This window comes from Mustela nigripes, chromosome 5, assembly GCF_022355385.1.
Source record: "Mustela nigripes isolate SB6536 chromosome 5, MUSNIG.SB6536, whole genome shotgun sequence".
NCBI lineage: Eukaryota > Metazoa > Chordata > Mammalia > Carnivora > Mustelidae > Mustela > Mustela nigripes.
Window position 1 is genome coordinate 91638581 of NC_081561.1, and position 16945 is coordinate 91655525.

At 37.7% G+C, this 16945-nt stretch overlaps 1 protein-coding gene across 4 annotated transcripts in view; it reads left to right on the top strand.

The window, feature by feature from the left end:
* PHACTR2 (phosphatase and actin regulator 2) overlaps positions 1-10278 on the top strand; it is a 191398-nt gene extending 181120 nt beyond the window's left edge. For all 4 annotated transcript variants that reach the window (XM_059400866.1, XM_059400865.1, XM_059400868.1 and 1 more), the window contains one exon: positions 3163-10278. In XM_059400866.1, coding sequence (XP_059256849.1) covers positions 3163-3178 — 16 coding nt within the window. In that variant the 3' untranslated portion in view covers positions 3179-10278. The remainder of the gene's footprint in view (positions 1-3162) is intronic.
* Positions 10279-16945: the final 6667 nt, after the last annotated feature.

A 16945-nucleotide genomic window follows, 5' to 3' on the forward strand; every position in this document is an offset into this window, starting at 1 on the left:
GTGCCTGCGGGAAAAACAGAAAACTTTATAGTGTCCGGCTAATTTGGGGGAAATTAAAAGCAGAACACTTTCCAGGAAAATTCTGGGCTTTAGAAAGTTTTAAATCTTCTCCGGTCCACTGACTACTCACTTTATTGCTCAACTCCCTTATTCGTTTATTGACCTTCTGCATCTCAGACATCATCAGTGTGAAGACCAAACCTGCCCATGCTTGTTGTTTCCCCATGCTTGTCCTTTGAATCCAGAGCCAAGCGAAGATTAGGGCACTGTGGAATGTTTGCTGTACAAAGCCCAGCAAATTAGGAGAGGGCTAAAATAATGGCTAAATTAGAAGAGCTTGTATTTAATTCCTAGAAAAGCTGAACCTAACAAAGAGGGACCTTTGATAGCTCAGGGTGGGAAGCCCCTGCAGGCGCCGTATATTTGTCTGTATTGTCGGGGGCCCCCTGGGGCTCCTGGGGCTCCTGCTCCCTCTGCATCGTATGGAGAGTGCTTGTGTGTCCTGCGTGGAGAGAAGTGATACTGCTCATTTCATCCTCAAGGATGTCACTGGACTTGCTTTTCTAGTAATTGCAAAAAGTTTGTGCTGAGCCCATTCTCACCTAGTTCCCTTTGTGACAAAAGGCAGATGTTTTTGAGGAAACCGTAGCTATCAAAGTACAGGTTAGGCGGGCTCAGTCAAATAAGCATCTGACTCTTGATTTTAGCTCAGCTCAGGAACTCCGCCCATCGGGCCTGATGGAACCCCATGTCAGGCTCCATGCTCAGTGCCAAGTACGCTTGGCGTTCTCTCTCTCCCTTTCCATCTGCCCCTCTCCCTACTCTCCCTGCTCACTCTCTGTCTCTCGAATAAACAAAATCTTTAAAAAAAAAAAAAAAAAAAAAGTAGCCTAAGATGTGGAACAGGACTTTTCTCTGGTCAAAATTAATCAAAACTAACTGACAGATTTAGAAATCTAACTGGTTACCTCTTCCTTTGCATTCTACCCAGAGGGCACCAAGAAAGCTCTGAATGAAAGTATGAGTGAAGGCATGTCCTGGTTCTCATAGTCGGTCTAGATTAGGGATAGAGTCTGGAGCCTGGCACCTCCTCTTACCAGCTCTGTGCCTTGGGCACATGACTTAGCATCCCTGTGTCTGTTTCCACATCTGTACAGAGGGGAGGGGATACCTCATAGGATTGTTTTGAGGATTGAACTAGGTAATATATGTATAGTGCTTGGAGTTGTGCTGGGCATATGGTAAACAGTTGTAATTTCATTTCTCATTATTATCTGCCTCTTTTTAATATTTAAATAAAAAGTTTGATTTAAGAGATTTTCAATTACTATTTTGAAGTATTTTTATAGGATTTCTATTTTTCTTCAGTAGTTGTTGACTCTTCCTAGAAAGCATGATGGAATGTCCTATCATATGCAATATCATAGATTAGTATAAATTTAATTTTAGTTCATTTTGGGGGTCTCGTGATTAGATTCATCAGTTACAAGAATTACTTACTTTATAAGTGCCCAGTATATATGTAATCAGTTGTTTATGCATTCAGCAAGTATTGATTGAGCACACAGAGTGAGTTAGACTCTTTTCTGGACTGGGGAATTGAGAACATGTCAGATAAAGTCTTCAGTCTCCCATGATTATGTTCTAGTGAGGGAGACAAACCATTAGCAAGTAAACAAATAAATCAACATGATGATTTCAAATTGTGCTAAGAACTATCAAGAAAATGTAACAGGATGCTGTGGAAGGGACAAGGGAAATACATCTCTTAGGGAAATACAACCTATCCTGTGATTTAAATGACAAGAAGAAGCTATCAGCACTGTCTGGGGAAAGAAGAACATTCTACCCCCAAAGTGGGGCCAGCCCATTTAGAGGGTAAAGCCAGTGCAAAGGGCCAGGTTTGAGTAAGGATTTTTGCAAGATCTGAGGGCAAAAACAATGCCCAGGTAACTGAAACAGGAGTATTGTCTTCATTTGACAAATGTAGAGTGTGAGGGGCGCCTGGGTGGCTCAGTGGGTTAAAGCCTCTGCCTTTGGCTCGGTCATGATCCTGGGGTCCTGGGATCAAGCCCCGCATCGGGCTCTCTGCTCAGCAGGGAGCCTGCTTCCTCCTCTCTCTCTGCCTGCTTCTCTGCCTACTTGTGATCTCTGTCTGTCAAATAAATAAATAAAATCTTAAAAAAAAAAAAAATGTAGAGCGTGGAAATTCATGTAACTCCTGAGGTTATATGCCGGGCTAGCTTTAGGAATTTAATTCAAAGTGGATGTGAAACCAGCTAGCTAGCTAGCAGGCTGTTCAAATAGGACTAGCAAAAGTCGGGAGAGCTTTGATGGATCAAAGACAGGCAAACGAGACAAGAGTTAGTGTCTAGTGGGATATGGAGGGTGAAGGAGAGAAATGAGTTGCAAATCTGAGGGTCCTAAAGTAAAAATCTTTTAAAAGGTAGATTGTTTAACAAGATAGAAAGTGCAGTGGTGCATGAGTGGCTTGTCTGTTAAGCATCTGCCTTTGGCTCAAGTCAATCCCGGAGTCCTGGGATTGAGCCCTACCTTGGGCTCCATGCTCAGCAGGAGAGTCTGCTTCTCCCTCTCTCTCTGCCCCTCCCCCTGCTCATGCTCCTATGAGCTCTCTGTCTCTCTTTCAAATAAGTAAATAAAATCTTCGTTTAAAAGTGCAAAGACAGATTTACAAGAAAAGATAATTTGTATATCTGTGGCCATGCTTAGTGGAACATTTGGATGGGAATGCTGGCAGGCATTTGGAAATTCAGGCAAAGAAGGTAGCTAAACCAATAGGGACTATTTGTTGATGGTTTCCTTTTAGAACTACAAACCAGGTGTAACCAAATCCTTTATGAAACATCCCACTCTGCTCAGTACAGGTCAGAACATGACCCTCAAGTTTAGTGATGTTTTGTGTATTGATTTCTCTGTATCCTGGACCATATAACCAGAATATTTTGTGTAGGGGCTGCCTCTGCTTTCCAACCTCACATTTGTAACAGTATTCTGTTATGACGGTGATTTATAACAATAATTCAGTTGGGGGATGTCTAGACTGCCTTTAATTTATAAACATTACTGTACCTTATTCACTTTACTAATTGCGGACTGTGTTTCTCTACCACAGACTCACAGGGTTTCTGTTTCTTGTGTCAGGTTTCACCGTCCATAACGAAGTGTGAGACTCTTTGGAAACATGGACTGATCATCTTTGGGGGAAGCCTCTCTTCCTGAAAACCTGATATTGCACTGGGATTTGAATGTGTGTATTTCCGTTTAACTGGTGAAGGAAGTGTATGGGAAGTGCTCCCTGCCTGCATGGCCCAGGTGGGGCCAACAAGCAATGGGAGGGGTGCATGACTCTGCTGTCCAGCATGCGTATTAATGGTAAGCAACACCATGGTCACACCAGTTATTCTCCATCAGGAGTTTTAATCAAAGAAGATGAGCAGAAGACAATCGCTGGCTCCCTGTTACCAGAAAGCCAAATTGTGGAATACGGGTTAAAGAGAAATCGGGGGCCTGGAGCTGCTGGGCACGGGAAAGGGGTGGGGGTGGAAAATCAGAAAAAAAGATAAATATTTCATTATGTTAATGAAGAAAAGAGAAAATAAAAGCATAAATATTTTTGAAGTAGGCTTTTGGTAGCTGAGAACTTACTAAGATATGGGAATCTAATCACCTAATGTGGATTCCTTAAAGACCTGATCCTAGAAGAATATTCTCATTCCACCGTTATGTTGGTGCAGTATAGTACCATTATTTTGCGTTGTGCCAGTGAATCCAATTGCCAGAAATAAGTCTGAGTGTTTTCATGCATCTTTTTCTTAAATGCAAGAGACTTTTATTGACTCTTAACAAGCATGCCTGTCCAAATTTTGTTGCATGTTTTAAGTAGCATAGCTATACACACTTTTTTTTTATACTCCTTATCTAATGTACCAAACTTCTACAAGGATAACAGGACTGGGAATAAAGTCAGATGAATGTGATCATATAAATCTGTAGGAAGCTTTAGAAATAAATCTTTTGGTCTTTCCCTAGCTCGATTATCTTCAAAATTGAGGCAACCATACTTGATCTAAGGAAGAGAACATTGACAATCACAGCATGTTTTTTAAAAATCTGAGTCCAAAGTTAAAACTTAAGCAAATGCAAGTGTTCTGCCAGCAGTTAGTTCTGAATGGGCATGGAAAGGACTACTTATTTTCAGAGCTGCATTAAGTTAGATTGCTGCTATTAAAAAAAAATTAAGTATGTGGATCAAAAAAGTACCCGAAGGCTTAAAAGAACACAGAAAATTCCTGCTAAGTTGCAAGTGAGGAGAACCTCATTTTGTATTTTAAGAGTCTGCAGATTGCATCCATAAATATAGCATTGACTTGCAATGCAAAAGAATGAGTGAGATTAAAGGTTTCTCTGTGAAGGAAGGTTTCTCTGTGAGCCTATAGTCAGTATTGTTTACATTCAGAAACCCTCAATTGCCATCTTGCTATTTTCCCTGGAGTTGCAGGCACAGCCTGGCTTCTGCTCCCAAATACCAGATGTAAATACTACCTTGCATTCAGTTGTTCTTTCATGGTTGTTTTGTGCTCCTTTTATTAAAAACACATGAGACATATAATAACAAGACAAGACTAGTAGACTTTATTTTATTCTCAGAGCTTGGGCTGGAATTTTATGAAGTGCTTCTGGTTCATGATATGGAAGACTGTAAATTGCAATTTCAACCAAAAAAGCAAACATTTACTCTGGTGGATAAGTTTGGATCCTGTCATTCATTTATATTTTATAGAACCACTAAAATTGGGTGATTTTACTTAAAAATAAAAGGCTTTAGAAAAAGCCAGGACCATTTTATATCTAAGAAAAATAAGCAGCATTGTTACACCTTTTGCCATACTCAGCTCTGTGCATAATAAACCCAGATTTTGCGCTGTTGCTATTTCATTACTAGTTTAAGATGAAACAAATGTTCTGTATGCCCAGGTGTCTTTCTTTGGCTCAAAGGTTTTGTACATTTCATAGTATTTAAATCCAACCATGGATGTTAACTTTGTTCTAATTTTTTGGCCGAAGCCATTCTTTTCCTTAATATTGTATTATCATTGTTGTGTCTTGGGAAAAATTTCAAGGGATATAATGTTACTTTAATTTTCTATACTTCAAGTCCTTAAATGTTGTACTAATTTTTAATCACGAGGCTTCTATAAAATGGTAAATATAAGACGTTATCACTGTTTTAGCACTGAAGATACAGGTCATAGAAAGTCTCTACTTGGTTGGTAAAAGAAGCAGTTTTTTCTCACTCCTGGTGCATGTGATGAAGTTTTTAATCCCCTACAATGAGATGCACCCCAGTACAAAGATGAGACTCCAGTCCCTCCATATGCTCTTTTGCTTATATGATATGTCAGATTTTTGAACCACCCACACTTTATACCAATTGACACATTTAGAGAAAAGTTTAAAAGTTAGAGCGAAATTTAAAAGTCACAAATATTACCACTGCTAGTCTAATATTTAAGAATTGAAACCGCCAGTTACATCATTAGAATGATTCGAATAGAAGGATTGTGAGCTAACCTGTATTTTTCAGAATAAGTCTCTGCATTCATAGCTAATTTTAAAGGGCTTTTATTTATTTGACAAACAGAGATCACAAGTAGGCAGAGGGGCAGGCTGGGGTGGTGGGGGAGGAGCAGGCTCCCCGCTGAGCAGAGAGCCCATTGCAGGACTCTATCCCAGGACCCTAGGATCATGGCCTGAGTGAAGGCAGAGCCTTAACCCACTGAGCCACCCAGGCGCCCCCTTCATAGCTAATTTTAAAAGGTAGAAACACTGCATATTCAGCATATCCAGCAACCTGTCCACAGGTCTCTTACCTGGCATCCCTAAAGATGTGGACCACGCTCCATATAATTAGGCCTCTGCCCAGTGCCAGCATTTGGAGTATCCAACCAATAAGCTGCAGTTCTATGAAAAAAAATGTGTGTGTGAATTGGGCTGTTGTAACACAGCACCAGCCTTTTCCCTATTTAAAGTGAGACATTAGGCTGACATAGAGGAAGTGAGTGAGTTTTCCTGAATCCCCAAGATATGATTAGGGAAGAAAACAAACCCATATCCAGGAAGATCTCTGGCAGGAAGGAACCAGACAGACTGTAAAACACAAAGTGGCCATTTCTCTCTTTTTTTTTAAATGGAGCAAAAGAACATTAACATTAAGCTGGTAAGAAGACGCCCTGGGCTTTACAGCATCTTTGTGGGCTGATGAAATTAGTTCTCTGCATTAATTTAAGGCAACCCTGCCTGATAATTCCCTGTATATGTGAAATGTCTTACTTTTTTTATATTTGGTATAATTTACCTTTATGTTAATCCCTTAAATTATTTAAACTAAATCTATAGTATTCAGAGAACCATTTGGGATATGTGAGTAGCTGTTTGAAATGGAGGAAAAAGCAAACTCATCTATCTCTCTGATTTTCCCAGAAAAACAGGCTTTCTGATTTCATTTTCATGTCCTTTATTAGCATAATGATTGTAGTCTTGTATCTTTTTCTAATGGTAGTAAATATGTCCTGTTAGAAAGTTTTGAAATGTAAGTGAAAATCTATTTTGGCCAGTAAAGGAATCAAAAACACCCTTCAAAAATCATCAGATACTAAAAATGAGAGATAATTTCTTAAAACCCATAATTTGGGTTTCACATCCTGCAACAATTATGTGCTACCTTGGGACTTTGAAAAAATCCAGTAGCTTACAATTAAAAGAGAAAAAACTCTGCATTAACACTGCATGTCCTGATTTATGTACCACATTTTAAGATGTAACAGGCATTGTATTTATATGCAATAGTCAGACAGACACAACTTTCAAAAATGATATGTGTTCACGATAGAAAAAGACAGTCTCGCCTACCACATAGTAGCATGTACATATTTAAAGAGTGAAATCTGTCTTTTCTCCTTTTTCTCAAAAATTTCTTCAGTTTATTATTTTTTAAGTGGTCCCAGCAGCACATTAAACACAGTGAGAAGTTTTCCTCAAAATAGGTAAGATGGAAGATACATACATTTATGTCATTTCATCAGTACAGTAGCTGCAGCATTCCTAAATTCCAGTCCTATTATTATCCCTAACCTTACTAGTAAAAGTACATCACTTGAGACAAGAACTAATTTCTTCACATCATCAGAGTATGATGTGAGCAGTAAGGAACCACTAAGATGTAATTTATTTACAGAGTTGTTTTTTTTTTTTTTTATCACAGTCAAACAACAATACCGCCGTATATATTTATGAAATTCTGCGGTCACAGAAACAGTTTAAAATAAAGTAAGGATTTCACACTATGAATTCAAGAGTGTATTTTCGATATGATAAAACTGAGACACTTAAACCTTCTGTAACAAATGTGAACTGTGAACGCTGAACTCAATATTGCCCAATAACAAAAGTTAAATCAACAGAATTTATTTAGCCCTTATTACATTCTCTTTATATATATATGTATATATATAAACCATATATTCCAAAAATATATGACTTGCTTCTTGCCACTGGCTAGCTTTGGCTTCTGGAAATAGGTTATGTGCCACTATGAGTATTTTCTGTCCTCTTACTGGCAGGCTGTATCATTATTTTGCTTGGCAAAGCAGAATGAACTTCTGGAACTGAAATATGTCCAAGAGGGGAATGCAATGGCAAAAGTCATCATCAAATTAATAGAACCATGTTTCTGAGAGAAAGCTCATCTTTAGGTAGCTCAAATCCAAGTTTCAAAGAGCAGCATGAGGAACTCCTATAATTTGCCAGAGACCAAAGGATGGTGGGGACAACGGTAGAATATTCCCAGACCAGTTGTCATTTTCACTTTCCCCTTATTTTTCGTAATAACTAAACTTAAGTTCTGTATGAAAATGGGAATCACCGTTAGCATACCTGGAAGACAATGGAAGCAGAGTTCACAAGGTCATTCCAAATTAAGAAATCCGACTACATATACTGTCAGATTTTTGGCAAAAATAAAATATAAAATAAAATAAAATAAATAAGAATCCTGTGGCAGCAATTCTCACCAAAGGCCAGCCTTATAGGCAGGAGTCATTTTTAGCCATGCTAGGATTTACTGTACAAAAAGTGTCATTTAGCCTGTCGCATTGCTGCCACAAACTGCACCTATGAGCCCGGCACTGTTGATCAGTGTTTCTCAGTGGGGTGCTGTTGGCCTTTAGAGCTGGGTAATTCTTTGTTTACAGAAATGTTCCCTACACTGCAAGATGTTTTATATCCTAAGTCCCTGCTGACTAAATGCCAGGAGCATGCCCAGTCCCTGTAAAAACCGAAAGTCAGAAACGCTCCCCTGTGTCCAAAGGCCCTCTAAGGCAGGACCACCTCCCTTCAGTACCACTGTCTACTGCAGTTTGAGGACATGCAGGGAAAAGTACCTATTTCAAAACCTCGTCTGGGCTGCCTTGCATACTTTGGGCTTAATAGTTTCTTCCCCTTTATTTTTCAAACCTTCTGCTCCAGTGAATCTTTAACTTGCCAGCTCTACAGGGAGGAGGTTGCTGGGTGGCCTTGGCAGTTTCAGTGGGCAGAGTCACTTGGCTAGTCCCTGTATGTAGTTAAACAGGAGAAATTTCAAATGAAGCAAACTTTTTTTTCGGTTTTGGTCTCACAGTTTTACCTGAGGACTACATTGTTGGTCACCATCTTTGTCAGTGTCTTGAGGATTATTAACATAGCTTAATCCCAAATACAGCTACCAATCCACATGAACAAAACTGGTGGTCCGTGAAAATCCCCATTAAATTTCACCAGTAAGATGCATCCCTTGAGTTACAAAGCAATCCCCTGTTTACCTGTTAAAGAAGCATTTAATCCACAGGCACATGCTTGAATTCTCCCCTGTATAACGATAGTCATGCAGTTCAACTTTTGTAAAATGTGTCAGTACTGAATGATGAAGGAAGCGTGGATTACCTGGATTGCACGCATATCGTTCATACTTCCGTGATGGTCATGCACAATTCAAGATGGCTTCACCTCGTTGAAACATTACTGAGCTATGCTAACGATACATAAACATATTCTCTGTTGCTTCTTCTCACCGAAACTGAATGGTTAAATATGTCTTGAAATGATGTGGATCCATTGTGGCTAATCAAATGGAAGAATTTAGCCACTATAAATTTTCTAAGTATTAAAATTTCCAACTATCTTTTTCGAGACAGAACAACTGAAGAGTTGATAAAGGAGGTTATATAGGGAATTTTTAGATGGTGCTTAAGAATTCTTATCTTGTTAAATACCAGTATTTTTTTTTCTTTTTAAGAATAACTTAAAGGGAGTAAATGAGGCAGAATGCCACTCTACCCTCAGGTCAATTTCATGGTATGTTAAAATGCCAATAATATTTGTGCCACTTGCCAATTTGGGGGGCTCCTCCCTTACTGGATGCTTTTGCTATAATTTGTATCATTACACTGCTTAGAGAGCCTTCACGAAAAGACATCACCTTTGCAGTGCTAAGTAGCATTTGAAAACAATCTGAATAAATTTAGGGTCACACCACTTTCATTACTTAAAATATAGGCACTAATTTTTATTTTTTATTTTTTTAAATATTTCTTCTGTGGCTTAGACATGTGCCAATGTGTTCAAAACATTCTGAACCAATTTCCCCAGATGTAGTACCTAGCAAAAACTCAAACTTGTCATTTTTTTCTATGTAATAGTGATTTTTAAATAAAGAACTGTATGCATTTGTTTGTTATTTTAATCTTTGGTTAAAAGTGATTAAGAATGGTAAGCTGTGATCATTATCAGACTGACTGAATGATTCCTGATTTCCAGTAAGTGATCTAATTATACATATTACACAGGTACAATATCTGTGAGTGTAAGTAACTGGAACTGTACACTGATTAACATGACAGTTTCTCTTTTTTTGTTGTTCTTGATCTGTACTGTATTATAGTATGTGGGTATAAATACCTACACATATACACAGATATGTATATGTATTCCACTATTGTAACCTGAAAGACAGACTATGTATTACCTTTTTTATTCCTTACTGGTGTTTGTGTTATTTAAAAAGCAAAATTATGCTCTATTTAGTTGTATAATATTATAGGATACTTTGCTGTGCACAATTCCAAGTGCCTTAGAACATTGTTTAGCTTTCTTAAGTATATATAAATGCATATATGTACAAAATTGGGAAAAATTACCTCAATAAAATCATTGGGAAATCCCCAACTTTAGTTTCTTCCAATTCTATTGTACTGAGACAGTACTTGGTATTTTTAAATTAAAAGCTCACTGAGTCCTCCCCTGTAGACAAGAGTAAGACAGATCTTCTAATCGTCTATCATTTCAACTGCACCTAATTTAAAATTTTTTGTATGTAAGGCTTTGTGATTTGTAATTTTTATTTAAAATATCTGTCTATGACTTACTGCTTTAAACAGCAACTTTAACAATACATTTTTAAAACTTGCTTTGTTTTTATATCTGAGGATATTTGATGTTGATGTTTCCATTGACATTTTACTGTGTAAAAATAAAAGCTAGTCCCTTTAGAGTTTATAATACAGAAAATAAACAAACGTCCTCATTATGCTTATTATTTAATGTATTATAAGCAAAGAGAGAGGTGGGGAGCATATTTTGGCCAAAAAAGGAACTGGAATATATTTTTCATTTTTTCAATAGCAGTTACAAATTGTAACTTAGCCTCCCTCAATCCTGGGACAAAGATAAAATTATGAGAGAGAGGTATGAAAAGCAGTTTGTGTACCATTATCCTAGATAGAAGACATATAAGAGAGAAGACTGGGACCAAAAATTTTTAAAGTAGGTTTGAAAAATTGGCCCCAAGAATGCTATTAAAAAATTAGCTGTACATCCCCAAGGTAAGTATAATAGCTCAACAACTAGTTTCCATTTTTGCTCACACTAAACTAGGTTCTGCATTAAAACATTAATTTCTAAAATCCAGTGGAGGTAAGAAATGAAAAAAATTTTTTTTCCATTTTACATAACACTTTGTTGGCATCCATTTACTTAAGACTATTGTAATTGAACTCATCGCTGGACCTCCACTCAGACATCTATATGGAGTGCTTGCTGTTATGCTGCTGTCTACACACAGTCAAGTTTTTGCTCAGTTTATGAGTTTTGAACTCTTTGCCCTTTACTCTTCCTCTGCCCCTCTCCCAGCTTTTTCTTTCTCTCTCTCAAATGAATAAATAAAAATCTTTGAATTAAAAATAATAGTAATAAAGGGGCACCTGGATGACTCGGTTGGTAAAGGGTCTGCCTTCAGCTCGGGTCATAATCCCAGAGTCCTGGGATCAAGCCCCACATCGGGCACCTTGCTCAGCAGGGAGTCTGCTGCTCCCTCTTCCTCTGCCTCTCTCCCAGCTTGTTCTCTGTCTCTGTCTCTGTCTCTCTCTCAAATGAATGAATAAAAATCTTTAAATGAACTCTTTGCCCTTTAAACCACTCTACTTTATTAGTGGTTACTAATAGTAGAAAACCTAAAACTCTAGAGAAAGCTAAGAACCTAAAGTTTGTGTGAAGGTTTTTGGTCTTTTGCCAAACACAGGAACCATTTCTAGGTTTTTAGGGAGAAAAGTGACAGATACTAACTTCATCTGTCAGTAAATAATATACCGATGTTTTTCACTTGGACAACTTGGGGGATGGTAGTGATGCCACGTGCTGAAATAGAAGTAAGGAAAGTAAGGTGGTAACTCCTGGGGGTGGGGGAGGCAGGGAGCCCAGGAAGGAGAGAATAGGAGGTTCAGAGAGGCATTTAATTTTGCACATGAAATTCAATTTGAATTGCCTGCTTGTTGAGACATCCACATGTGGAAAGATGTATAGTATTCAGTTAGATGTATGAGTCTGAAGGTCGGGTAAAAGTCTGGCCTGCATTAAGGAAGTTGGGAATCATTAGCACATGTAACAAACTGTAGAAATGAATAGACCTCCCAACAGATAATGTAGCTTATGACTAAAATTTCTACAATGAAAATTTAATAAACTATTTTTTCTTCACCTGACTTTGTGTCCAAGATCATAAAATCATTTCATTTGCACAACATCTGAGTGCTTTGGAGGATAGATAGGTAGATAGGTAGATAGAGAGAGAGAGAAAGATAGATAGGTAGATTTTTTTTTAATTTAACTGGGTTTTACTGGTTACCTTAATTTTAAGTAAAATGGAGTAGTGCTTTTTGTAGAGGGTTAAGTTGTAAACAAAAATTGTATTTGAAAATATATTACCTCGAATACAATGAACATACCTACTATCTCAGTAAGTCTGCGTAACCTGTTTTTACTTCAACCGTGAAATATGTGGCTGGTCCTTTAATTCAGCCACAAATGAGGAAGTTAGTTTACATCTAAGTGCTACGTGAAGTTAAAAAAAAGAAAAAACAAACAAGACTTACCTTTAAGCATAAGAATTATACTCAGCACAATGAGATGCTCATACCATTAGCATAGGGAACATAGTAATGGAGGAAATAGAGGTCAATGTCTCACCCACATTCCCAGTATGAGCTCATGGATGAAATGAGCAGGGAGAATTGCTCAATAGTAACAGTAGTAATTTGGGGTGCTTGATTGGCTCAGTTGGTTAAGCATCCGATTCCTGATTTCAGCTCAGGCCATGATCTGCAGGTCATGAGATCGAGGTCTGCGGTGGGCTCTGTGCCCTTCAGCTGTCCCTTCAAACCTTCAAACCTTCAAATTATTTCTAATTTTGGGGGTAGGTCTTGCTTGAGATTCTTTCTCTACCCCTTTCCACCCCGTGTGTTCATGCGCTTTCTCACTCTCATTTTTAAAAATAGTAATGGTGGCGATCTTATTTCTCTCTCATTTGCTGAAAGCATAGAGTTAAGCTCATAAGTTAAAGGCATGCATGAGCTAATTACCAAAGTTTGCACTGGTTGTAATAGTGTCATTGTCACTCAAAAGGAGACTAATAATGATTTGTGAGCTTTTAATAGCGCAAAGCTAGATTGAGCATAACTGACACATACCAAAGAAAACTCAGAATTCATGTTATAACTAGAAAGGCACAGTAAAAAAATAACTTGGATTAATATTTCCAAAGTGTATTCACCTGAAATGTATGTACTTTCGACTCAAAAAACAGGAGTTGGTGAACAAAAAGCCAAGCAATACGAGGAGTGTGCTGTTAAAAAGAATTTTAAAGAACCTACAATTACCGGGGGCTAGAAGCTAGTAAAATCATCTTAAGTATGTAGTATAAAAGACCTGAAAGGTACCAGGATTTGAAGGAAAACAAAAGGATTAAGATCGAGGAACCCGTCAAGTTGGATCAAAATGCAAGTTAACAGATTCTACGATGTGACTCTGATTTGAAGCAAAGCATGTGTTCCCTGACAAATCCCTAGAGGCTTGGGGGCCCTGGTTTCAGGAGATGGTCATCCTGAGGCAACAATGAAGTTAAGTGAATTCTTACACTCACCTAAAAGGTGGACAATTGCCAACCTTCACGGAGCACTGAGCACAGGCCAGGCACAGGTTCCGCCATTTATAACATATTTTCTCATTTAGTCCAACAATTCCTCTAAGGTAAGCATTTTACATTCCCATTTTACATTCAGGTAAGTAAATGGAAGCCCACTTGCCTCTGGTTATACAACCCAAGTGAAACAAACAAATTTTGGCCAGTACTCCAAACCTCTTACTGCTGTCATTTAATATTATCGGAGAAAATTTGGGTTTATTGGAAAATAATGAATTTTCAGATGAGTATACCCTTCCAGTTCTGGGTTTAGGAGGACTGTGCACCTTACCCTGCTTTAAGCTATTTTACAACTTTGTGAGTTGTAGAAAGCTGACAGGAATGTGGAATAATTCTTGTCTCCAGAGACGTACATAATCTCTGTCCAGTGAAGGTTCCATTGCCTTCCCTAGGTCACTGGGAGAGAAGCCAGTTTTTTTTTTCCATTTGCACATTCTTCTCAATATTCCTGCTCTATAAATGTTTCTCCTCTTTGGATTGTCCTCTGAAATATTGTAATGTCCTACGTTTCCCTCGTTAACAATGTGCTAGATAAAATCTTGACGTGCTCACTTTATGCATCGGTATGAGAGTCATGGGTTTATCATTAAAAAATGAGCCTCGAACAATATTTTTTGAACCTGATTGTATTAGTATCTAACCTGTCCCATCTTTTTTGTTTTTTGGTTTTTGTTTTAAAGATTTTATTTTAAAATAATCTCTATACCCAACATGGGGGCTCAAACTCAAAATCCAGAGATCAAGAGTCACATGCTCTATGGACTAAGCCAGGTGCCCCTACTTTGGTTTTCAAGTATCTTTACGTTTTCTAGACATCAAATGCAACACTTCAAATCCTTACTACAAATACATAAACAACAAAATATATAAAACAATGTAAATAATTGTAAACAATGAAAAAATATATACAGTAGACATCTGAAGTTCTTACAAGCCAGCTCCTTGTAGAAAATTGCTAAGGGGAAGTTTGGTGCATCATTGACCAGGTATTTTTCAGTGCACTATGATGTCTCTGTGTAAAATGTTTTTCTATTTGTAATTATTAACAATAACAACAAACGCCATTTTCATGGTGTTCTACAACCTGCCTTTTTTTTCTGAGTGACTGTCCATGTTGATCTGCAGCTCCTTAGAACACCTTCACGATAGACCCTAGTATTAATTTTTTTCAATGAATCCTTTACTAGTGGAATTTTAATTGCTTTATTATTCTCTGTTAAAAACAGTGCTACCGTGAACATCCTGCTCCATCCATCCTGATGCTCTCTCCCTTTTTAGAAATTAACTGCCTCCATTAGCTCCATTAATATTGTCAAGCGTGTAATTTATAATTCCTCGAGTTACTGCTTCCATGTCTAGTTAGTTTGGCTATATTTAATCAAGTTTTCTCCACTTTTGTGTACATTGGTTTCCTGGTGCTGAGGATCCTTGGGCAATGCTGACGGAGAACCAGTGCTGAATGTGATATAAATAGTGCTAAGACAGTAAACGTGTTTTAACAGGCATGTTCATTTCACGTGGAAAATATGAAATTTTCACAGCCTAGACTAAACCAGGAATTAAATTAAAATGAATTTATTAAAATTCTGTTTAACCATTTTGAAGTGGATGCCGTTTATTAGAGCATACTAATAAGATTCTAGGAGAAGTATGGTTTGGATTTATTATCATTACTCTAATATTTCAGTTATGGGTGTTTTTATGATAGGAAATGTTCTTCTGTGTTAAGACAAGACAGGGATATATATATATATATATATATATATATATATATACCATATGAATGAATGCATTGTTCTAGATATTGTATTCAACAAATATTAAATAAGCTCACAGATAAATAGATATCATCCAGAATAGGCTTGAACACATGTCAACCCACCATATGTGTTGGCTTTTTGAGATGGGGTATATTGTAATGGTTAAGGGTGTGACTCTCAAGCTACACCCGAGTTCATATTTTGGCTGCATCCCTTAATGGCTTTGTGCTCTTGGGCAAAAGTCCACTTAACTTTCTGTTTCTCAATCTCTAATTTACATATAACAAAAGGATAATGATAGTAAACCTAAGTCCTTCTTTAAGAATTTAAAGGGTAAATATATGTAAAGTGCTTTGAACAGGACAATTCTTATTGAGTCCTTGCTATGCTATGCCCTGGGGAAGTAAATTAGGCAAGACAAAAATCCTTGTCCTCAACTTGGTTAACCTGTAGTTGGAGTCTAAAGACAGATGAAAATGGTATGGATTTACAATTTGATGTATCTGAGTAGACTAATCACAGGGTACAATGAGAACATGTGGGGTGGGCCCTAGTTTGGAAGAGTGTAAGTTTCCTAGAGGCAGAAATGGCTAAACTAGCACTTCAAGAACAGGGAGGTGAGAGAAAGAGATTTTAGATGGGCATAGCAAAGTCAATCTCTTTTAGGTACATTGGGGAACTGCAAACAGTTTGATAGGGCTAAGTTATAGCATGGTATGTTGGGGAGAAGGAGACAAGATGCTAAATTGATGGGTAGAAGCCAGATGAGAGAAACTGTTGGCTGCCATGCAAACAAATTTAGACTTTATCCTGAGGCCAAAGGGTAGACATTGAAAGTTTTTATATAGGAAAATGACATGATAGACTAAGAGTAAGACTAAGAGTACTAAAAATGACAAATTTGATAAAAGGAGTAATGTGGTGATACCTTTGGATATTTGAAAGGTAGAATGGACAGAATTTTCCGGCTGCCTGCCTTATGGAGGCAGTGTAGCACATGGTGAAGGGTGTGATCTCCCTGACGAGACTGATAGCCTGCGCATCTAAACTTTTCCATTTATTGTGTGACTTTAGGCAAGTCATTTCAGTGCTCTGAACTCCAGGCTCTCTAAGATCAGCTAATTGTCATCTAACCACAGGTTTATCAAAGGAATTAAATGACATCATGAGTACAGTGAATGCAATGTGTTAGTGTTAGTATTAGATCAGCAAATATATACAGTAACGGAATGTTACTCAAAATTAAAAAAAAAAAAAGCATTATTCAGGTGGTTAGGCTCTAGTGAGGCTTGTCTAAATCCCTACTCTGCCATTTACTAGCTGTGTGACCTTGAGAAAGTTAATAACTTTTCTGTGCCTCAGTTTTAGTATTTGTAAGATACTGGATATAATGCCTCTCTGGTGAGGCAAACATGATTCTCCTTGACATGAATCATGAAAACATGAATCAGGTAAAGTGCCAACACATTAATTCATTTAAACAAATATTGAGTATATGTACCAGGCACTATTCTAGGCCCTGAGGATAGATAGACACAGTAGTAAATAAAGCCAATCAAACCAAAACAAAACCTGCCCTCACAGAGCTTAACCATATTCA